Source organism: Fusarium falciforme, chromosome 11 (assembly GCF_026873545.1).
Source record: "Fusarium falciforme chromosome 11, complete sequence".
NCBI lineage: Eukaryota > Fungi > Ascomycota > Sordariomycetes > Hypocreales > Nectriaceae > Fusarium > Fusarium falciforme.
This window is the reverse complement of record NC_070554.1, coordinates 1,880,512-1,902,349: the sequence shown is the minus strand read 5'-3', so window position 1 is coordinate 1,902,349 and position 21,838 is coordinate 1,880,512. Positions and strand designations below refer to the sequence as shown.

Genomic DNA, 21,838 nt, shown 5'->3' with positions numbered 1-21,838 from the left:
TTATCGCTGAGGGTAAATAGAGGATCGATTAAACTAGGACTCTTCAACTACGTCCTCGTCAAAAAAATGGCCATGCGTTTTCATTGGCTACGTTCTGGCACTGGCAAACACTGCTCCCGCACATCATCACAACGGCTACGTGCGTCTCTAGCACTGTCGGCTATGAAGCCACAGAGCAAACGGAACGGCACAAACTGAATTCTCAAAAACACCTGAAACAGATATGAACAGCGAATCTGTTTTTCATTCCCCTTTATTTCTTTGTTCATTTCCATCTCCCTCTTTCCTCTCCGTTTCTCTTCGTCACTGATTCACGTCCGCCCAACCTCACTCACGACAAGAGCACGTACTCCTCATTGTAACCACGCCTACACTGCTTTTAAGTCTGAAGAAGAATTGCCCTTGCCTAGCACTTTCAGCCGCCAGACTCTGGTACGTCCAAAGTTTTATCTCATTGCTTGTGCTCCACCCAGAGCCCTGTGCCCCATGCTTCCCTCCATCTGCCGTCTCATGGCCCATCCATGCTGACCTTCAAGCCAGAAGTTCAACCTTGAGCGACAATGAACAGCCCACCTACCGAAAGATCTACCGCTACCGAGATTCACTTTCCGACCACGCATGACGAGCGAGTCTTTTGGCTTGACCAGGCTTGGAAAGGTTCGTGGTTCCCAGTAGATGCTAAGATCGGCTGGCTGGGCACAGATTCTTCCCTTGCGTTCTACATGGTCAGGATCACTCACGCCGCGATTGATCGAGGGATCCCACTCGCTTCTCTCTGGGATGCCGAATCGCCTCATGGGCACCTACGTAGAGCTGTCATGAGGGATTCTGCTGCCAGGAAGGATTCTGAGGGTCCTCAGCCTCATCTTTTGACCCCCGACATTGTCACCGAGGTTTACGAAATCATTATGGCCTCTGAGAAAACTGCACCAAACGACACACCTTCCGAACACCCCAGCGACAAGTCTGATGATGAAGACTACATCGACTTGCCTCCCCCTTCTCAGACGCAAGCGACCACGACCGCGCGGTTCGAACCGTTGGCTGAAAGCGAGCATGAGCTTCGACTCAAGCGTCCCATCGAACACCAAGATGGGCTCTCGGCAACGCCTCTTCATGTCCGTCAGGGGGACCAGTCCAGTCCTCTGAAGCGAATCTTTCGAACAACTACATATGTCTCGTCTGGTACAGGAGGCCAGAAATCGGCCGCGGAAGTCCCTACGATTACTGGTATCGCGACCCAGGAAGAGCCGATCAACAAGAACCCCCGGTTCCAGTCAGCACCCGAAGCATATATGGGCTCCCCAGACCTGTCGACATGTCCCCAAACATTTGTCAGTCCCAATGGACTGCTCCAGCTTCCTTCCTCACCCACGCAGTCACCTGAGCACTCCCTCCTCCCCTATGTTTCATCGCCCCCGGCCGATGAGCCACTGAACAAGGCTCCAACTCCCACTTCTCCGATGACACCAACCAAGAAGCGGAAGAGGGCCATGGTCAGCGTGCCCTCAACGCCGACACGCCTAGTCAAAGACGAGCGACTCACGGGGCCACTGACAGTTGAAAAGATCCTCCGTCAGCTCACCTGCGACGTCCAGCTTACTGACGATGTTGTCGAGCTCGTCTGTCAAGCAATCGTTGTCGAACACGGCGGCGACAACGTACGACTTCTCAGCCCTCTGTGGTTCGAAGCAGACGAGCTCAGCGCTTTGCCCCAAACGATTCGGAATCTAGACCAGGAGCAGACTATCTGTTTTCCAATTCACCACAAGTCCCCCAAGCACTGGACAATGGGTGTTGCGCGTGTGACTACCGACCAAGTGGTGCTGACCTTTCACGATTCCATGCAGTGCAGTGAACGTGCCAATACTGTTCGACGACGCTTCGGGGCATGGATGGAAGCAGTCAGACTCAAGCAGCCTCTCGTATTCCAGGCCAAGGTTCGTGCATATCCCGATAGCCCCATGCTTTGTCAATCCGTTAACTCCGTCAGGAGTGCACACTGCAGAAGGACGCTACCAGCTGCGGCGTTCACGCTGCCGTTTGCCTCCGCCGTGACCTGCGCAGGGAGACTTGCTGCGACCCGATCGAACCGTTTTTGGAGAAACGAGCAATGCTGGAGGGCCTGCGAACAGTCAGGGAGACTTCGCCGATCCATTCGACCACCTTTCCCCTTCTCCGAGAGCTCCGAAGCCGACAGAGTCTGGGTGCAGACGCGTCTATCGTCTCGACACCTTGTCATGGAGGCGGTGCCAGGCCCGTCACGGCTCGGCAAGAATCCGAGATCCAAGTAATTCAACCTCAGATGGGCCTTGGGTATGTGCTCGATGGCCTCAGCCTGGAGACACTGCAAGGACGCCTCAAAGATGAAGAGACTCGACTCGACGAAGCGATCAACGCCCGTGATAACGCCCAGGACACGCTCCGAGAGCTTGAGCTCAGCCAGAGATTGATCCATGACATGTACCCCCGCATCATCACCTACGTCCGGTCTCGCGGTATCAATATGGATGAATACAGCGACGCCACGATGGCAGTTCAGAGGAACGCGATGCCCGAGTGGTTGGACCAGGGTGAAATCTTCCAGCAACGACGAAACATTATGGGAGACTTTCTGAAGGCTTCTGAACGTGAAGGAGTCGACCACACTCTCGCGGCTATCCGAGAGAACCAAGCCCAGGTTTTTGCCGACATTGGGCACACCCAACAGGTCCTCGACCGGCGGAATGAGGAGATTACGAGTATTGAGAGCGAAGTTGCGAGTCTTCAAGACATTTGCGAGGCTAAGAAAGCATTGGAAAAGTACTCTGAGCCTGATTCGTTGGCCTATTTCCAATCCATGCAAGGTTTGTGAACTGGTACTGAAGGGTACAGACAACGATTCTCATGCATTGGGGATGGAAACGGGTACAATAAGGGTGAGGTTTGCAATGATGACGAACACAACAATGATGCTGGGAGAAGGACCGAAATAGCTTTGGAGGTTGCGACTTGTAATAGAAGTGTATGTCTTAAAAAGCTGTGCCAAGTGAGACCTTAATCCATACCCGGCAATAGAAACGTGAAAGAAACAAGAGTCGTCAGATTATGTGCTATGACTCGCAATATTTACAAGTGCATAAGTTGGTAACATCGTCCATATCTTCCATCATCGTGCATTCAATGGCTCCTCTCGTAGAAATCCTCCATCATCTCCTTAAGCAGGGCAAATGCTCGCCTGTCGGCCAGCGCCCTCACTAACAATCTTGGGAACATCCTCAGCAGCATCGGCAGTATACTCGTAAAACTCCTTGGGGTCAAACACATCGCCAGTGTTCTTGGCAGTGGTGCCTTTGGTGCTCTTGAAGACGCTGCCAGATTGGTTGAGCTTGGCGGTGCTGTCGGCCGTGATGGGGTTCTTGACATTCTCGAAGTAGCAGTTCTCGAGGCGCATCTCGGTGCTTCCGCGGGCGTAGTGGCCGTATGAGGTCTGGCCGACAAGGTAGTTGTTGTAGAGATGGGCGTGCTTGACGTTGTCGACCGAGGGGTTGCGCTGGGTGGTTGAGTCGAAGTAGTTGTGGTGGATGGTCATTTCCGTGACGACGTTGTCGGTCCAGCCTGGATGGTCAGTCAGTCGCGTACATGCTATTCGGAGTGCTCGATTACTTACCAATACCGAAGGCCTTGTTGTGGTTGCGGAGAATAGTCCAGGAGACGGTCAGGAAGGTCGTGTCCTTTCGGCTGTCAATGAGGCCATCACCGCCCTTCTCGAGGTGAACGTGGTCAATCCAGATGTTCTCGCAGGTGTCCTGCAAAAGTCAGTCATGGTTCGCCCAAAATACCAGAATAACATACCATCTGGATACCATCAAAGTCCTGGGTCTTGCCCTCCTCATCACCCTCGACGTAGGTGTTGCCGATCTTGAGGTTTCGGAAAATGATGTTGCGCTGGCTCTTGACAATAAAGCCACCCTCGTTGATCTCGGCGTCGGCACCAATACCCACAATAGTCTTGTCAGACTTGACCTCGACCTCCTTGCCCTTGGGGGTGATGGTGATGGTTCCCTTGACCTTGATGACGTACTTGCCCTCCGAGCCGGCATACTTCTCAAGATCCTCCTGGGTGGAAACAACGACGACTTCTCCGCCCTTGCCACCGGTAGTTCCTCCGTTCAGGGAAGCGAAGCCATCGGGGGTGCCGCTGCAGTCATCGTCGGAAGAGGCGGGAACAGCAGAAGCGGAGGCGGCAGGCTCAGCGGCCTCTACAGCCTCAGTAGGAGTTTCAACGGGAGCTTCAGCAACGGGAGTGTTGACCTCTTCCGGCAGAGCGGTGTTGACCTCAGCAGCCTCGGTCTGTCGAACAAGAGTCTGGAGAGTGGTAGGGTTCTGCTTGTCCATTTGAGGGAAGAAACCACCCCAGTTCCAGGTAGACTGAGCACCGTTCCACCAGTCGTTTCCATTGTTGTTGCCGGCGTTGTTGTTGTCAGCTGGCTGGGTCACAACTGGATCGGCAACCTCTTGAGCAGATGTGGCGTCAACAGGGGCAGGGTTGACAGCTTCATCAGCACCAGTAGGGACAGCAGCAGCAGCGCTGGTCTGCTCGTCAACGACGGGCTCAACAGCCTCGGCAGCAGTAGTGGGGGCAGCGGCAGTGGGGACAGCGGTAGCAGGCTCCTCGGTCTCAGGGGAAGAATCGCCGCTGCTGGGCTGCTCAGAGGAACCAGTGCCGCTGACATAGCTTGAGTCAATCCAAGAGGTGGAACCAAGGATTTCGTCAATGGACACAGCGGCGCTGAGCTGCTTGGAGAAGCTGGCACGGTCACCGCTGGCACCGGCGCCAGTGTTTCCAAACTCGCCGTACTCGACGTTGTTGGTGGGGTTGTCACCCCAGGGAAGCCAACCAGCAGAGTTGACGACACTGCCGAGTTCGGTGTTCTGGAAGACAACTCGGGCAAACTCTCGCCACGGGCGACCGAGGTAGGTCTCGCCATCTCCGGCACCAGCAGCCTTGACAACTGACTTGTTGATGACGTAGTAGGAAGGGTTCTCCGCGCTGTCACGACCGTTGGCAGTGATATAGCCTTTGGCGACAACGCCGATATCGCACTGCTCAAACCAAGCAACCGACTCTTGGCCAAAGATGAAGTCGGTGGCGCCCTCGACATAGCTGGCGTGGAAGTAGTGCTTGCCCTTGTTTGTCAAAATGGTGTCTTGGTAACCAGTGAACTGGCAGCCGTAGTAACCCTGCTCATCACCGTAGGCGCTCAGGGCAATGGCCTGAACACCCTTGCCTCGCGAGTTAGCGACGTTGATGTTGTACACCTTGAGGCCGTTGTTCTTGGCTCGCAGCGTACCAGACGAGTCGTTGTTTCCAGCCTCATCGGCTCCGAGGCTGTGGGTGAGAGTGACCTGGTTCTTGGAGTAATCCTGGTCATCCTCGGTGTATCCGTAGATGGTAAGAGCTCCAGCAGATTCGGGAATGAGAACCTGCTCCTCGTAGGTTCCAGGCTTGACGAAAATGATAGAGTCGGGGCCGGAGATGGAGTTGACGGCTTCCTGGATCGAAGAGAAATCGCCACCTTCACCAACAACAATGGCACCACTGGGGGCTTCGGTTCGGGCAGCGGCAAAAGCGCCGGCCACCAGAGATGACACGAGAAGGAGAGAAGAGGTAAACATGGCTTAAAACTGTTCCGTATCCGGACGGAACAAACGAAGAAATGAATGAGTGTGAAAAGAAACGAGTGGTAGCAAACAAACAAGGAAAAAAACGAAAGGCGTGTATGACGAAAGACAAGCCCTCCAAAAACAAAGCGAAGCCCCCAAAGCATTTATACAAACTGTGACCGAGCTTTAAATTACCAGTTAAGATGCGACAAGGTGCCCCAGTAAAAAACCCCTTGGCGGAGAGTCGTCTCACTGAAACGAACAAGTTTCAAAACGCGATTTCCCACCAATTGACCAGGTCCGCAGACACATCGACCCTTGCGAGGTTGCATCGGGACCTGAAACGACGTCCGATGTCCACGGCGGAAAATTTATTTCGACTGTTGCGCTTGTTGTTTAGCTTAAATATAGAGTGTCTGTTAGTGTTGGTCTGGACGTTTTCTCTGCGGCGTGGTCGGCTGATGTTTCAGGTATCAGCTTGCGTTCATCGGCTCATGTTTACAGCCCATAAGGTCCATTTCAGTATAAAGCACGACAGTTGATGAACTATAACGACCAATCTGACGCCTGGTGTTAAACATGCTTTGAGCCTTGTTGCATTATGTTTAGACATGCAGATCTACTTCAGCTGCTCATATCATTCAAGTATCCCAAGGACCTTTGTCTGGGTACTTGTGGTGTGCCCTTCTGATGGACTCGAATACTGAGCCAGGTCCTTTACCAGCCAAACCTCAATCTCCTCCAAAATCTCCAAGAATCTCCTCTTAGTACAAAGACCATTGTCCAAATCTACCATATCGGTGTCATAGGCCTGTTGATGAAGCACGTGAGGTATAAGCTTCTCCCGAGCCTTCCGGACGCGCGGCTGCTCGGAACAGAGACGAGCCCAAGAAGAAGACACCAATTCTACCGCGGTTGACAGGGCCTTTTTTCGTTCTTCAGGATCCATCGTTCGCCTTACGGCTTGTTGGATGAGCCTATGGGCTTGGACTCCATCGCGAGCAGCGGATCTCGCCAACAAGGATCTTCGGAGCAACTCTTCTCGGCACCCGATCAGATCATGCTCGCTCATGGGGAAATCGGCCAACGGCATCGTCGATGATGCAACTAAGATCGAGTCCTCGATGAAATCAGGGTCCAGGTATGAGATGACTTGCAGGACTGCGAGGCTCGAAGAAGACATGCCCCTGAAAGCGCTTTCCCAGCACAAGGATAGAGTATCTTGGTTGTCAAGCTGCTGGGGCTGATCGTCGATCTCGGCTTGGTTAAACAGACGGGTGAATTCGTCCAGGGATAATCCACGCCTGACAATAACCGCAGCAACTTGTGATAGTGCAAGTGGGAGCCCTCCAAGGCCTTTGCTGATGTCTGTAAAATCTCCATCAATCCTCGTGAGGGTTCTAAGAAATCCTGATGATTCTTGAGTTGTGAAGGGCTCAACCGTAACATTATCAGATCCAATCACAAACCATAGGCCGGGATCTCGGCTGATGACTAGCACACAGCCGGTTCCATTTGATGGAAAGAAAGGCGTAAGCAACGACGCATCGTCAACGTTATCAAAAACAAGGCGCCAGTCGTCCGAGTGGGTCATGGTGCTTAGGACATCCATGCTCGGGTTCAGGTTGGATAACCACAGTTTAACAGCCTCGATGATTGCTTCATCCGAAGATCCTGGTCGTACGAGACTGAATTTGGAATCTATTGTCGAGAAGCTCTTGATCAATGATGTGTAAGAGTCAGCTTGGATCCATACTACCGTGTCAAAGATGTGATGTTGAACACAATGATGACTAAACTCGATGGCAATTTGCGTCTTTCCAATACCTCCCATCCCTGATATCGTGCACACAGTTGGGCCTGTTCTGACAATTCTCTCAGATGGGAAGAATGTGTCTGTGAGGTTCTGCAAGACATTTGCACGACCGTAGAAGAACCTGTTGCGTGCCGGCAATGTCGTCAACGAGAAGCGCAGACGAAGTTTGAACCGGTCAACCAGTTTATCCGCCTGTCGTGTGTGAATCATTTGATGAGCCTGATGCAGGAATGTGAGTTCGTTGATGCCAGGGTCCGGGACATGCTGCACGCGGCCCAGTACTTGGGTTGCGACGAGACTGGCCCCAACCTCCCTTCCAACCTCTTCCATGTCGACTCTCTTCCATGGAGGCTCAATCTTTTGTTCAGACACAGACGTAAACCTCGGCAAGACGTAGATGTCTTGTGCGGTAATGGCCTCTCGACCAGAGACCTCGAACCACCGCTGAAGGCTGCGTTCTATGGGTCCATTGCTGGAATTGGTCCTCCAGAAGTGACCCGGCGGCATGTCAGTACTGGTTCTCAGTAAGATGGCCGATGGGACTCGATCTTTACTCTCGGTGCACGCGAGAAAAGCAGCGTATAACCCCTCGACCGCATGGATCCTGAACAAAGGTAGACGGATTGCCAATCCAGAGTTTGTCGTAGCGTAGTCCAGCTTGCACCCGCCCATTGCCAAAAATTTGTTGTGCTCTCCATGAGAGAGTGGCTCGAAGCCAGATGAATCTTCAAACTGGCGAGGAGACAATGCTAGCATGGTTGAAACGTGTTCGAATCCATAGCTAAGGGAACCGGCAGGCGGAGAGGTCCAGGCAAAGATTGTTTGATCGTTTGACGTTTTCATGATGGCCTCTTGAAGGCGGATAAAGGCATGTGTGCCTTCTCCATATAACGGGGGCATGTACACGCCAAAGATACCCATCAAAGAATAAGCCATGTCCTCGACCCGAGTCGTCTGTCTCCGAGAAACCCATGACATTTTCTTGGCGATACTCATCACCTTTGTCGTGGCAGGGACATTCAGTACGATGGAGTCAACGTTGGTCGCGTTTTCTATGACGTGTAAAAGGTGTTTGTCGGTTTTATATCCCAAGAAGTACCATGACTGATCGAAGAACTTGACATGTTTCGGCGCTATGAGTTCTTGTAGAGTCCATCCTCGAGTGAACCAGGCGCTCTGCGCAAATAGTTTTGGAGGACGTCCGGTGGCATATCCGGGCTCGAAAGAAACATCGTCGAGAAAAGCGTAACACACTTTAGCTCGCTCGTAATAGGCAAACATGGAGGTAATAGACTCAGAAAGCTCAGCACTGCTGGACTTGTTGATGCAACAGGTATCAACCCAAACATGATGCAATCCATCTCCGCGTGCTTGTTTGCAGCAACCCACAAGCTTCGCATAGCCCTGTTTGTGTTCATATCCGCCAACCAACATGTCTTCGTAAGACACTTCGTCTTCGGGTTTACCCCATCTGTGAGAGAGGATAGCGTAGTCGGAAACAAAGGTGTCTCGCTGGAGTCGTATCTTGATCTGGTCTGCATCCCCGTCAAGAGTTTCCCAGCTTATGAGATGCATGTCGGAACTGGCGTGATGTCATGAACTGGAGATATAGGGTAGGGCACCAGCCGGGAGTGAGGGAAATATGAGGAAGGTTCTTGGCAAATCACCACCCTGGGCACGTACACACTTTGGGAAAATGAACTTGAAGCAAACTAGAAGTGGGAGAAATAGGCAGGAGTGACCCTCCTTTGTCGATGTTCTCAAGATACAGCGCGTCTAAAGGCGGATATGCCTTGTGGGATGCCCTTCATGCATGCTGCGCCACACTTGGCTGACTGCGCCTCAACCCTGTAAGTCAACGTCGCATTCAGTCGCGGATCGTGTTCATCGAACAAACATCGCAAAAGCATCATCCATGAACATCATCGAAGTCCCGTGATTCGGAGGTGATGCTCCCAAATTGCCATCCGAACCACTGGGGGAAGAAACATGGGCTTGACCGTCGAGGGCTAGCGAGCCCGTATTGCCCCTGGTGGAGATCGCTGTCGGATGCGATCCGACCAGTCAGAATCTCGTTTCAAGGCGGGCTAGCATCAATAGTTCCAAATCTGAAATTGCAGTTTGCTTGGAATAACATCAGCGGCTGACAACTAATTTACGATCTTCGGGTAAATATGGACGGGTCCAACTGTCTCCAGAGTCCATCCTTGATCAACTTCAATTATCCGCTCATTCATCATCAACAATGGTTCGCTTTTTGATCCTCGCCCTCGTTGCGGGCGCTTTTGCTCGCGACTGTCGCCCCCGTATCAACGACGATAAACCGCTCAGAGACGGCGACTTTGAGGGTGGCAGAAACCCCTTTACAACCTCTGGCGACGATGAAGTTGGAGGTCACATCGTCTCTCCTGGATACAACTCGGAACACAAGTTTCAATCTTACAACATGATCGACAACAACCTACTCGAGATGTACCAAGACGTCTACACCTCGGGAGGTATCACCTACACGTGCACCTACAACTGGTACTTTGACAACTACTACGAGACTACATACGAGAACGGGAGAACTTACGTTCCCTACCTCCGATTCTACCAGAACAACGATTTGATTGGTAACCGCTATCCGACGGGAGAGGATCAGGTTGGAGACTGGCTGAGTGGCAGCATCACTTTTACCACGTCGGAGGGCGGATACGACCGTATCTGGATCGATGCTGCGAGTCCACAGCCGCCTACCGGAGAGGGCTCTGGTGACAATGCTCTCTCGATAGACAACATTCAGTGTGTGAGGCATTGATTGCACAAGCTATGGATTGCTGTGGCACGGATCTGTCGGGGCTATTGCTTAATACTCCTGTCATCACAATCTTCATAATTACAGAGTTCATGCCCTCTCATCCTCCCTTGTACAAGATGTAACCGCGTGATCCTCCCGCAACAACGAGCCTTGTTTCTCACCAGCCCAAATTCTCAAAGCAGCGTGAATATCCAGTGAGAAATACTGCAAGTCGAAAAACTCCACAGGCAGTGGGTGTGAAACCTGGCTCCCAGCATGCTCAGCGGAGGCAACCTCAAGTACCGTGTGAAGCAATTTTGCAAGATGCCAAATCTGCCCACATACACGGAGAGCGTAGATGAAAAGGTAAAGTTTATTAGGAAGGGGTAGATCCATGGCCTTCGAGTAGATGAGATAGAATCTTGCTGCAATGAAGACGCAGTAGATGACGTGAGGGTTGATGATTCCAAGAGTGTCGTCGTTGGCGCCTCTAATTACTTCAGCCATTTGATCACAGCTGGATAGGCATCTCTCTGCTGCTGCCTCCCAGTGGGTGGCATCCTCATCTGTCAGAGAGACAGGAAATATGAGTCTTTGGTGGAGGGATATGATGGCGCTGTGTATTGTGCAATGAATGAGAATCGAGTTGGGCTGTTGCGTAGGAGTCCCGGAATGTGTGAGCAAGTCGGTATAGAGCGGCGTGTGCACTGTCAGGAGTTGCTCGAAATCGTTCTGCCACGATTTGAGTCTCTGATAGACGGAGTCGCATTCTTCCTGCCTTTGAGACAGAGATATTATGGAAAACGGCTCGCAAGACTGTTGTAGAAAATTGTGGACATGCCAAAGCTCGTTGGTAACCAATCGCACGTAAAGTGAGAAAGATGAGGGCGCTTCAGAGCTACCAAATTGGTACATGTCAATGACCGACTCTGGGAATCGCCAGATTTCCTCGTCGCAGGGCAGATTAGCAGCTGGTTCTGGTCTGGACACGGTGAGATGCCATGCGACTCCCAGCGTCGAGGCAGAGTCAAGAGCGTCGATAGCCCAGAAGGCGCGGATCTTTTCTTCGCGTTCAACGGCAGTGGTAGGGATCTGGAGCATCCGAGGCGGCAAGACGGAAGGAAAGCCAAAGTTCATGGCACTGTGGGCGACCAAGTCTCGTAGCCCAAGCTGTGTGCTGATTCTATGGTGGTGCCCATGTCAGCACGTCTTCAGTGGTGAGTGAACCGGCATAATACATGCCTCTTGCATAGCGAGATCAGGTTCCAAAAGTCAATCATCCTGCCGCTGCCATACTCTGCCATGGTCAGAATCAAGAGGGCCTGCAGTTTGCGAAAAGACATGTCGTGGATTGCCGCGAGAATGATCTCGTCGGTGAGATAGCGACAGAACTGATCCCGGTCCAGACCTGTATCGACTGGAGCCTGCTGGCTTGAGACAATAACTACAGCAATGGCATCGAGGATTAATGAAGCTGGGCTTCTGGGCCGACTGGAGTCATCCTTACACAATCCTAGGATAGTCGGTTGATGGAGAATAGGGAACCAAGAGTGGTATCGGTCAAACCAAATTCTGCAGTAGTTTCTGTAGGTTTCCAAAGATGGCCTGCTGAACGGGTTTCCAAGAGCAATAGCTTCTGATGGAGGATCTGCTGGGCCGGGATCCGCTGTAGTGTGTGACTCTGGACTCTGCGGCTGTTGGGGAGTGGAGACAGTGGCAAGTTGCTGATTAACATGCGACTTGAATGCTTGGAACTCTTGCTCGAGATCAACTAATGCACAAATGTTAGCAATGGTCAGAGGAAGATTAAGCCTTCTAGATCTCACTGATCCGTTGCTCTAGCTGGCTTACGTAGCCGGCTCGGAGTCCAGGAGTCCTGTCACGTTTAGTGTATTCGCAGCGAAATGCGTTTTTGATGCAAAAAGTACAGCTTGGACGTCGACGATCACACTTGATCTTTCGTTGTCGGCATGCATTGCATCTCGGCAAAGTTAGTAGGCACGGGAAAAGGCTAGGCGGATGACTCACACGGTAGAGCCGCCGCCCATCTCCTGCGGCGTACTGGGCATATTGGTTGTTCGTTTCTTGATATTTGCCAACTTATGGGGACTAGCTGTTCTGTGCTGGGATGTGGATATGGAAAGAGGAGATGCATTAGGAAGAAGAGATGAAGAAATGGTTGGCAAGGTTGTTGCGGGGTTTTACCCAGCACATATGCGGGGTCACCTGGGGCATGTGCATGAACGCGGATATAATTGGAAGATAAACAAGGTGCAGCTTGAGCAACATGCCGGCGTCTTCTTCCGGAAGATGACTTCTGAGGAACATCCGGAGTAGATATGGTCTGTGGAGGTAGGGCTGAAGGCGAACACGATGTGGCTCCGTGATTAACCACAAATGTTTATTCGTTTTTGTTAATTACTTGAACCATAACTACTTGCATATCATTAATTTCTACTAGTGTACGATTTGACTCGGATCACTGCTTGAACAACCCCTCCTGCACTGCCTTGATCTGAAGAGCAAGGAGTCGCGAGTAACTCCGGCACAAGGCCAGGTTGCCTCCCATGCACCAAAAGTGAGGGTGGCCACTGGATCGCCACATCTGTGAATAGTCAGCCTTGTTCTTGCCTTCTGCACTAGCAAACTCACCGATCTGATTTCACCTTGCTCATCCAGGTCCCAAATATCATCCAGTCTATCGGCAACTTTCTTCCCCAGTGCCCTCAGCGCTGTAGATCGCATGCCATCGTAGCCGGTTGCGAGTACGACAATGTCAGCGTCCAACCGTGAACCATCGGCAAGAACTATGCCGTTGGCGTCAAAGTTCTTAATGCCGTCTGAACACTGACGGACTTTGATCTTTCCATCGATGATCAACTTGCTGCAACCGACATCGATGTAGTAGCCACCGCCTTTAGTGATGTACTTGCGAAAGATGCCGCTCTTGTCTGGACCGGAGTCGACAAGGAAACCTGCCTTGGCCAGTCCTTCCAGTGCCTCCTTGTCTACCTCGCTAATCTTTTGGGCCTCAAAGACTTTGAGGGCAAACTGAATGGGGATGGGGATACTCTGGGCGTAAATGTCTGCATCCTCAGTCGGCGGTCCACCCTCATCATAGATGCCCGCATGCTGGAGTGCTACTCCTTTGTCAACTGAGATGACGTATGTGCCTCCCCGTTGGAGCATGGTAACTTGAGCAGCTCCATTCTCGTAAAAGTTCTGGCATATGTCATGACTGCTGTTGCCAGAACCAACGACTACTACCTTCCTCTGACTCAAGTCACCAAAAGCTGTGGCATCTTTGTGGCTGATACCATGATACAGCATCCCCTTGAAATACTCCGTACCAGGGAATATCGGAGTGATGGGATCGCCAGATTGTCCCGTTGCAAGGACGATATGCCGGGGCTTGAGGGTTCTGTCTTTACCTTGACGACTAACAGTGACGGTCCAGATCTTGTCCTGTTCATCATACTCGGCTGTCTTGACAAAAGTTCTGTTCCAGACGTTCAACTCCATGATGTTTGCGTATGACTCAAGCCAGTCGGCCAGCTTGTCTTTGGGGACAAACATGGGCCAGTCGGAGGGGAAGGGGATGAATGGTAAATGGCAGTAGTGAATGGGATCGTGTGTCATGAGAGTCTTTGGTGGTGTTAGCATCAGATTCGACATGAATAGAAGGAGAACGTACCCGATATCGCTGCCGCCAGTTATCGCCAACTCGCTCATTCTTGTCAATGATCAAAGTAGGCAGTCCAATATGTCGTAGGCGGACGGCGATTTCGAGACCAGCTTGCCCTGAAAAGTTTCAGATGAAGTAACTAAGGCAAAACGACTCCTTACCGGCCCCAATAACAAAGACGACAGGATCTTCATCGAGAAACTCCTTCTGCCTCTCTCTTCTCTCACCCCAAGTTCCCCCTAGAGGGTCAACATAGCCGTGCGGACGACGTAGCCCCGATTGTTCCTCAGCGCCTTTAAGCTCTTGAAGAGTGAAGTTGATGAGGTAGGCTTTCCAACCGGGCTTGTCGCCCGAGACTAGACGCACCATGCCCTTGCCACGGCCAATCGAGGTTTCGAACTCAAACATGGACTCAACCCAATTCGTTCCTGGAGCGGGCGACTTGAAAGTGGGCTGGAATTTCCCATGGTCACGGGCGCTGATTGCGACAAGACTTGCCGCATCCCGGCTCTGCTTGATGTATTCAGATACCTTGTTTGACCCTTGAATCGTGCGAAAGTCCCATGAAAATGTCAAAAAATCTCGGATCCAAGCATCTTCATTGAACAACTCGGTAAGGTCGTCAACACTTCCGTTCCTTACAGCTTGTTGGAAACTTCCAAGCCATTGAGTGACGATGAGGCGGGCAGTCTCTGGAGACTTGTCCTGGTGCTCTGGGAACTGAGGTAGGGTGACAATGTGCTCGTAGCCAGACATGACAGGCGACAAAGATAAAGGAGTTGCTCATTCAGGTATTGCTTAAAAAAACGAGAGGAGAAATGCGAACCTCTTTAACCTCGAGCAATCACTGCCATGGAGGCGCTATCTGCAAGCCCGGGAGGGGAAATGGATGCGTGATCGGCCAAGCTACGGAGGCTACCAGTCGCTGTCCGACACCAAGAGGGATCCTGCCTGCGCGTAGTTGAACGTATCACAGCAATTGTTGCGACGCCCGCGAATGGGGGGTCGCACTTCGGGCCGTGTCTTAGCCGAGGAGGAGACACGGCCCGCATCTGGATGGCCTCAGGCTTGAAGACAGTGGGGGAGCTCATGCATGGGATCGTCACGAGACGGCGAAGGATCGGGAGAATGCGAACCGAGGGCGCCAAGAGTTGGTCGCTGTTGGGTACCTCAAAAATGCTGATTTGTCAGCTCGAAAAGAGAGGGAAGAGAGGATGTAGGAGTTGCATGGAGAGAATTACAGCTGAGTTGCTTTTTAGCTTGAGCTGGGATTGTCATCATGACTAACTAAATGCCAGCAAAAGAAGCAAAGATAAGGCTGGCGAATCGGTTATAAAACGCTCAGAATTGCACAGAGTATGCAACCAGGGAGGGAACAGAGCAAGCCCCCCGCTGATCAAGACGTCAAGATCCCAGAACATCGAAGTTAGTGCTTAGCGTTTTATCATTGATATGCTCCTATAACTTTGCACTCTGGCAACGCACTATTGCTAATGCCTGACTACCATAGGAGTAAGTTAGAAGACAAGTCGATATCCACCTTGAAGTCAGGAAAGTCAGGATCACAGGCGAAGGAATCACAAAATCAGTCTACATGTTACACAATCTAGCCCTAGGCTGCATGGATATATTATCTCTGGAGTATTGCACCCCTATAATGCGCATGCTATAAAAGGCTTGGAAATATGCACCGTGTATTCATCCTCTGATATTGCTGTACGTGTTGAACCTCAACACCTCAGCGCCTTGACCATAACATCTCTCTCATGCCCATTGTTTTAGCCAAGCCACGCTCTGTCTTACATTGAAATGGTCTTTATATCAAAGGTTTCTTGGAACCTGTCGTGTTCATCTTGGGCTTCATAAGATTTTCGTTAAGGGTCATCAAGTTTACAGCGCATTGGACCTAGGCAAGGGTCAACCCTGTAGCGTATCAGTACATACTCGGCATGCAAGTACCCATTTAGTCTCTACCCAGGCATATTCCAAGATGAGCCATGCCCTTGATCCATGAAACAGCCAATTGTTATGTAGATATTACGCACTGCTCAGATAAACATCTGCCAAATTCGTTCCTGTTCCCGCATAAGCACCACTGACCTCCATCGCCGATTCCAAGTTCCTCGCCAAGCCCACTTTTCCGACGGATATCCAACATCCCTTAATTAAAACCTGGACAAGAGATGAAACGAAACGAGCAAGTTACAAACCGGAGGAACGCGATAGGAAGGAGCTTACGCACGGGGAGTTTAATCGAAACTCCGCCAATAGCAAAAATGCGATTTGAAACGATGCGGCAGCAAGCGCCGTTGGTGCGCTTCAGGAACAAGGTTGTACCAGGGGTTCGTTCCAAAACGAATCCTTGATGACAAAGTGGATCCCGATAGACTGAATGTAGTTGACGGAGCATCTCGAATTAGGGAGATCTGCAACACGGAGGATCTACCGAGTCTTGATCCGTCGGCTTGGCCCTGGCTTGTTCGGTTGTGCTGCAGAGCACATACGTATGCGTGTGTTTGACCGATATGAAGGAACTATGCTTTTGTGGACCCGAAAGCAGAGATATAATACTTGTATAGAGCCGCCAATTCTTGTCCCTCTTCTCTCAACCTCAGCCGTGTACTCTGTGTTCGCTTTTCCTTTCGCCGCAAGTTCGGTGCCTTCGCTCTTTTCTACCGCTAGCTCGGTATCTTCGTTCTTTTCATTGACCCTGGCGGTCCTCCATTCTCTACCTCTCCTTCACTGTAAATACTAGCCGCTCTTTCATCGACACAATCGTTCGAGTCTAGTAACCATGCGATTCAATCTCTCCAGCATGGCGGCCCTCCTTGGGCTCGCCGGAACAACGACAGCTCAACTGCGAACCACACCCCATACCGATCCCAACACCGGCATCGACTTTCAGCAATACCTTAGCGCCAGCTACAGCTTCGGTATCGCCCTTCCCGAGACTGTCGGCTCTGACTTCATCGGTCAGATGGTCATCCCGACTACCGGTACCAACAAGGAAGGATGGGGTGCCGTCTCTCTCCGTGGCGGCATGCTGAGAGGTCTCCTCTTTGTCGCTTGGGCTGATGGAGAGGACATCATCACATCGTTCCGTCTCGCCGGATCCTACGCCAATCCCGACGTTTACACTGAAACCGAGGTCAAGGCTCTGCCCATTGCCAACGGTACCTTCATCAACAGCACCCACATCTCGTACACCTTCCTTTGCGAGGGCTGTCTGGTTGAGGGCAAGACAAGTATCAACACCGAATCGCCTGTTCTCGGATGGGCCATCTCCGAGACTAACCCAACCGACCCCTCCGACCCTGCGAGTGCTCTCTCCTACCATGCTGCTGGCTTTGGTCAGTTCGGCGTTGACGTTGATGCCGCCAAGTCTGCCAAGTATGCTCAGTGGGCTTCTTGGGCTGCTGAGACTGTTCCTGCCCCTGATCCTGGCAACGGCGGTGGTAATGGTACAATCCCTGGAAACGGTACATTCCCTCTGCCTACCACTTCCAACCAGACCTATGATGCCATCGTTGTTGGTGGTGGCCCTGCCGGTATCATCGCTGCTGAGCGACTTGCCGAGAAGGGCATCAGCGTCCTCCTCATTGAGCGCGGCCCTGCCAACACTGTTGCTCTCGGAAACGCTGCTCAAGCCCTGCCCTGGAATGATACCCTGACCCCCTACGATGTTCCCGCCCTTGGCAGCAGCATGACCAGTCTCTCTGGCACCAAGTTCTGCAGCGACACTGCCTCCACTGCCGGTTGTCTCCTGGGAGGCTCCTCATCTATCAATGGACTCAACTTCATCCACCCTCCGGAGCATGACTGGCAGCGTTGGCCCTTGGGATGGCAGTGGAAAGACGTTGCGGAGGCTGCTTCGCGTCTGTATGAGCGCAACCCCGGCACCACCAAGCCTTCTGCGGACGGCAAGTACTACAATGACCACGCTTACAAGGTCCTTCAAAGCTTCCTTGACTCCAAGGGATGGTCCGAGATTGACTCGATTGAGGAGCCTAACAACAAGCACAACATCTACTCCCGCCCATCTTGGTCCATCAAGGACAACAAGCGTGCTGGCCCTGCTCGCACCTACATGCCTTTTGCCCAGGACCTCCCCAACTTCACTCTCAAGCTTGAGACCAAGGTCGTTCAGCCCCTCCGAACTGGCAGCCAAATTACTGGTGTCCTCACACAGGCCGCCGACGGCAGCCGACAGATCATCAAGGTCAACAAGGGTGGCAAGGTTATCCTCGCTGCTGGTGCCATGTCTACCCCTCGGCTTCTCTGGAACGCAGGTATCGGCAAGTCTGATGCCCTGGCCATTGTCAAGCAGGGTGCTTCCCGAACTGGTGTGACTCTTCCCGCCGAGTCCAGCTGGATTGACCTTCCTGTTGGCCACCACCTTCAAGACCACGCCCAGGTCATGCTTCAGTTCAACGCCAAGACCAACTTCTCTGCCTACAACTTCAACGGCATCGCCACCAACCCCATTGAGTCTGACCTGGACCTGTACTACCAGGGATCTGGTCCCATCACTCAAGCTGCTCAGCGCATGCATCTTTGGACTTCGGCTAAGGGTGCTGACGGCCGTGTTCGTTACCTCCAGGGCACAGCCAGTGCCATGGCCTCTGGCGTCATCACTGTCCGTACCTTCTTGACCCACGGAACCACCACCGTCGGTGAGCTCGGTATCACTGCTGCCGGCAACACTGTCCTCAACACCAAGCCCTGGCTTATCGACCAGGAGGATCGCAAGGCCATGTCCGACTTTGTCCAGTGGTGGCTGGATCTCACCAGCGGCAGCAACTCGACCCTCTCTTACGTCACCCCCGGTGCCACTCCCGAGGAAATCATCGCTTCCAAGATGATCAGCGGAGACCACTGGGTCGGAAGTGCCAAGATGGGAGTCGACGACGGCCGAAGCGGCAACGGCACCAGCGTCGTGGACCTCAACACCAAGGTGTACGGCACTGACAACCTGTTTGTCGTTGACGCATCTATCCACCCTGACCTGCCCACTGGCAACACCCAGTCCATCATCATGATCACTGCTGAGCACGCCGCCGAGAAGATTTTCGCTTCTGGTTCCAGCAACTCGACTACTCCGGCTGCTCCCACCCCGACTCCTGTTGCGACCAAGTGCAAGCGTGGAATGACTCGACGCGCGGCTCGACAGCCGGTGTACCTGAGGAGGAGATCGTGGTACTAAGCGAACTCTGGTTGACAACTTGTCATCCGACAATCTTTACAAGCTTTTGTAGATACATCTTCTGTTCAAAGTTACATAGTAGTCCTCCGTAAATAAATGCCCGCGGGCTTGCCTAACTTTGCCCACGAACTTGTCAGCAAGTATCCACGACATTCTCCTGATTCCTCTTGTAAAGAGCTAGTTCAGAGCTCATTGGCATGGGCGCTGGGTTTAGCGTAGGCTCCGCTTCTTCACATCGGTATGGACATAAACAAGGGCCCGCGCCAAGGGTGTAAAATCCTTCTCTTCCTTTGCCACCGTCTCAACACAGCTAGCAACACGCTCCAGCAACTCAAAATCCGACCTCAATGCTCTAGGGTTCGGAGACGAGGTGATATAATTTGCGACAAATGAATATGCAAGATGGGCTCGGAAAGTTCCAAGAACAAGAGAGAGAGTCTCGAGTCCAGGCTGCTTCACCTCATGAAGCATGTGATACATGAGCTCCAAGATTCGACGCGAGGCTCGCAATGCTGTTTCTGTCAGGGGAATGAGTTGAGCGGTTGACGGATCGCCGACGGAGCTAAGGTCAATGTCCATCGCTTTCCGCAACATGAAGAGGATGGATGTGTATCCGGCCAGCGCAAGGTCAACGAGAATCCACGTATATACATGATCGTTCCTCAAGGCTTGAATCCATTCATGCTAGTGTAAAATTTAGTCAGTCACTAACTTTTTGGGCCTTAACTAGGTCACGAACCAGTTTCCAGTCTTGAAATACGTCTTCAATTTGCTGGCACAGAGGCTCAACCGCATCCACGGTGTCCACTCTGTCTTCTTCGTCATCCAATAACTGGAAGAATGACGCAAGAATCAAAGCCAGTCGGCTTCGTAGTATGAAGGTCATGGTGGGTACAGGTGCGTTGTCGTCTGGGGGTGAGTCGACGGACAGCCATGGTAAATTGACTCGCCAGTCTTGAATGCTCGATGAGAATGCTGCTGGCTTATTGTATATCAATCTGTAAAAGAGGTCCATCTGAATCAGCTCCCACATGCCTTTGCGGTCATCATCAGTTGAAGGGGGCTTATCGGGTGACGAGTGGCTGTCTCGGTCGAGGTTATGCATCTCTAGGCCTTCGGCGTATTCGCAAGCCAAATTGTGCATTTCCAAGGCCGTCTCAAAGTCGAAGCTTTCTGCAGCAGTTCGCATCTAATATTTTGCGTATTAACGACTACTGTTGCAGGAAAGAAAGTTTGCCAGGCGTCGGCCAACATACCATGTACAGGGCAGCAACGAGGTCCGTCACACTCCCAGCTGACTCTCTCTGCCAACTCGGTATGATGCGCAAACAACAGAGATAAAGTTGCCTTGCGTACTTTCTGTCGGGGCCTATGAATAAGCGTTTGCCAGGCAAGAAGCAGCCCTGCCAGAGTATGGCGTAGTAGATAAGGAGCATGCAGGCATCCAAGTGAACATGGCGCATGGTGACCAAGTCAGGCATCATTTCAAGAAGCCTTCTATCGACCAAGGTCAAGAAGAGCTCGGCGGACATGTGCGCAAAGTAGTCTAGGCAAGTAATTAGCATCATAGCCCCACAGCTGGGTCTATCACTGACTTTGCATCCAGGTCCTCGCTAGTTCTGGTGGAATTGATACTCCTTCTGTGGCGATGCGATGCGCACTTCTTGCTCCAGCTTTTCTGCGAGCTTGAACCTGTTTGATAGCCATTTCAAGTATAGAGGTATTTTCCATATGCTTCCAGGCGTCTTCTTCACTTGGGTCTGGGTCATTAAGCGAATTGCTGATCCAAGGAGTCGGTGGCGCAACATTGGACACTTCGGTGTTTTCAGAAACGAATGCCTCGTTATTCGAAGAATATGCGGCATCAGCACGTGTCCCAAAGCTAGGGCTTTGAGTTGAAGGACGCCCTGTTGTCTCCTCTGGGGGCTGATCGCAAACTCCCCCCTCAGATGAAGGACTGGAATCACTGGATACACCCCGTGCGGCTGAAGGCTGTTTCTCGATTCGATCAAGGCGCTCAAGAATTCGTGACAAAGTGGCATCCTCGGCTCTGAAGACGTTGTCAGCTTTACACATATATGCTCAAACCGTGCTGCTCTTCCGACTTTTTGGGTTGAGGTCTTCTCGGTCGCCTCATCCTCATTTTTCTGTGAGGATAATCACATTGAATGGCATTGATCCTGCAGTTTTCACAACAAGGTAATTGACGAGTGCAACGGATCTGAAGTTGGCAAACATGGATGTGAGGTTAGCCACGGATGGTTTGTAGTCGTTGCCTTCAGGCCCGAGAGAAGGCATGGATGGATAAAATTATGCAGGGGTTTAGCTACCTTCTTTTGTCGACAATTGGTGCACTGGGTAGATTGAAGGAATCGGTTAGATACTGCACGATACGTTTTGACGACAACGAGGTTGATACAAAGAGGAGTGATGGGCAGCCGAATGCATCCTGCGCAAGAGCGCGAGCGATTGATAATGCAGGTTCAAGTCAGCTGCCGCTCGATAGTAAACTTACAGCGATCCCGCTCAGGTTTGTGACATTGACTCGATCCATATTGATGGCTACTAGGTATAAATTTGGATGATACCTCTGGCGTGAAGCGCAACTGTTTGTTGCGATGCGCGATGGTGGAACCGGGAGAAGATGGGGCTGGACTTTGGCGTCGCAATGGTCTTGAAAGTTGTAGCTACCGGGTAGGGATGCTTATC

The 21,838-nt window shown here is 51.9% G+C and overlaps 8 protein-coding genes across 8 annotated transcripts; 3 read left to right on the top strand and 5 right to left on the bottom strand.

Moving 5' to 3' along the window:
- Positions 1–560: 560 nt before the first annotated feature.
- On the top strand, positions 561–2,854 carry NCS54_01355800 (Hypothetical protein; the record flags this gene model as incomplete). Its single annotated transcript, XM_053158745.1, has 2 exons — positions 561–1,940; positions 1,994–2,854. The coding sequence occupies 2 exons, from the start codon at positions 561–563 to the stop codon at positions 2,852–2,854; spliced, it is 2,241 nt and encodes a 746-aa protein (XP_053014720.1).
- Positions 2,855–3,196: 342 nt separating this feature from the next.
- Positions 3,197–5,658, bottom strand: NCS54_01355700 (Pectinesterase; the record flags this gene model as incomplete). Its single annotated transcript, XM_053158744.1, has 3 exons — positions 3,197–3,597; positions 3,650–3,788; positions 3,835–5,658. The coding sequence occupies 3 exons, from the start codon at positions 5,656–5,658 to the stop codon at positions 3,197–3,199; spliced, it is 2,364 nt and encodes a 787-aa protein (XP_053014719.1).
- Positions 5,659–6,283: 625 nt separating this feature from the next.
- On the bottom strand, positions 6,284–9,037 carry NCS54_01355600 (Hypothetical protein; the record flags this gene model as incomplete). The annotated part of the gene is made up of 1 exon (XM_053158743.1): positions 6,284–9,037. One exon carries the CDS (start codon positions 9,035–9,037, stop codon positions 6,284–6,286), a length of 2,754 nt encoding a protein of 917 aa, XP_053014718.1.
- A 670-nt stretch (positions 9,038–9,707) lies between these two features.
- Positions 9,708–10,262, top strand: NCS54_01355500 (Hypothetical protein; the record flags this gene model as incomplete). Its single annotated transcript, XM_053158742.1, has 1 exon — positions 9,708–10,262. The coding sequence occupies one exon, from the start codon at positions 9,708–9,710 to the stop codon at positions 10,260–10,262; it is 555 nt and encodes a 184-aa protein (XP_053014717.1).
- An 87-nt stretch (positions 10,263–10,349) lies between these two features.
- NCS54_01355400 (Zn(2)-C6 fungal-type domain-containing protein) lies at positions 10,350–12,310 on the bottom strand (the record flags this gene model as incomplete). The annotated part of the gene is made up of 4 exons (XM_053158741.1): positions 10,350–11,424; positions 11,484–12,012; positions 12,068–12,117; positions 12,270–12,310. 4 exons carry the CDS (start codon positions 12,308–12,310, stop codon positions 10,350–10,352), a joined length of 1,695 nt encoding a protein of 564 aa, XP_053014716.1.
- A 410-nt stretch (positions 12,311–12,720) lies between these two features.
- On the bottom strand, positions 12,721–14,682 carry NCS54_01355300 (Hypothetical protein; the record flags this gene model as incomplete). Its single annotated transcript, XM_053158740.1, has 4 exons — positions 12,721–12,846; positions 12,894–13,886; positions 13,936–14,042; positions 14,088–14,682. 4 exons carry the CDS (start codon positions 14,680–14,682, stop codon positions 12,721–12,723), a joined length of 1,821 nt encoding a protein of 606 aa, XP_053014715.1.
- A 2,038-nt stretch (positions 14,683–16,720) lies between these two features.
- On the top strand, positions 16,721–19,129 carry NCS54_01355200 (GMC-OxRdtase-N domain-containing protein; the record flags this gene model as incomplete). Its single annotated transcript, XM_053158739.1, has 1 exon — positions 16,721–19,129. The coding sequence occupies one exon, from the start codon at positions 16,721–16,723 to the stop codon at positions 19,127–19,129; it is 2,409 nt and encodes an 802-aa protein (XP_053014714.1).
- Positions 19,130–19,339: 210 nt separating this feature from the next.
- On the bottom strand, positions 19,340–21,205 carry NCS54_01355100 (Hypothetical protein; the record flags this gene model as incomplete). Its single annotated transcript, XM_053158738.1, has 4 exons — positions 19,340–19,813; positions 19,869–20,318; positions 20,386–20,675; positions 20,725–21,205. 4 exons carry the CDS (start codon positions 21,203–21,205, stop codon positions 19,340–19,342), a joined length of 1,695 nt encoding a protein of 564 aa, XP_053014713.1.
- Between the last annotated feature and the right edge of the window lie 633 nt (positions 21,206–21,838).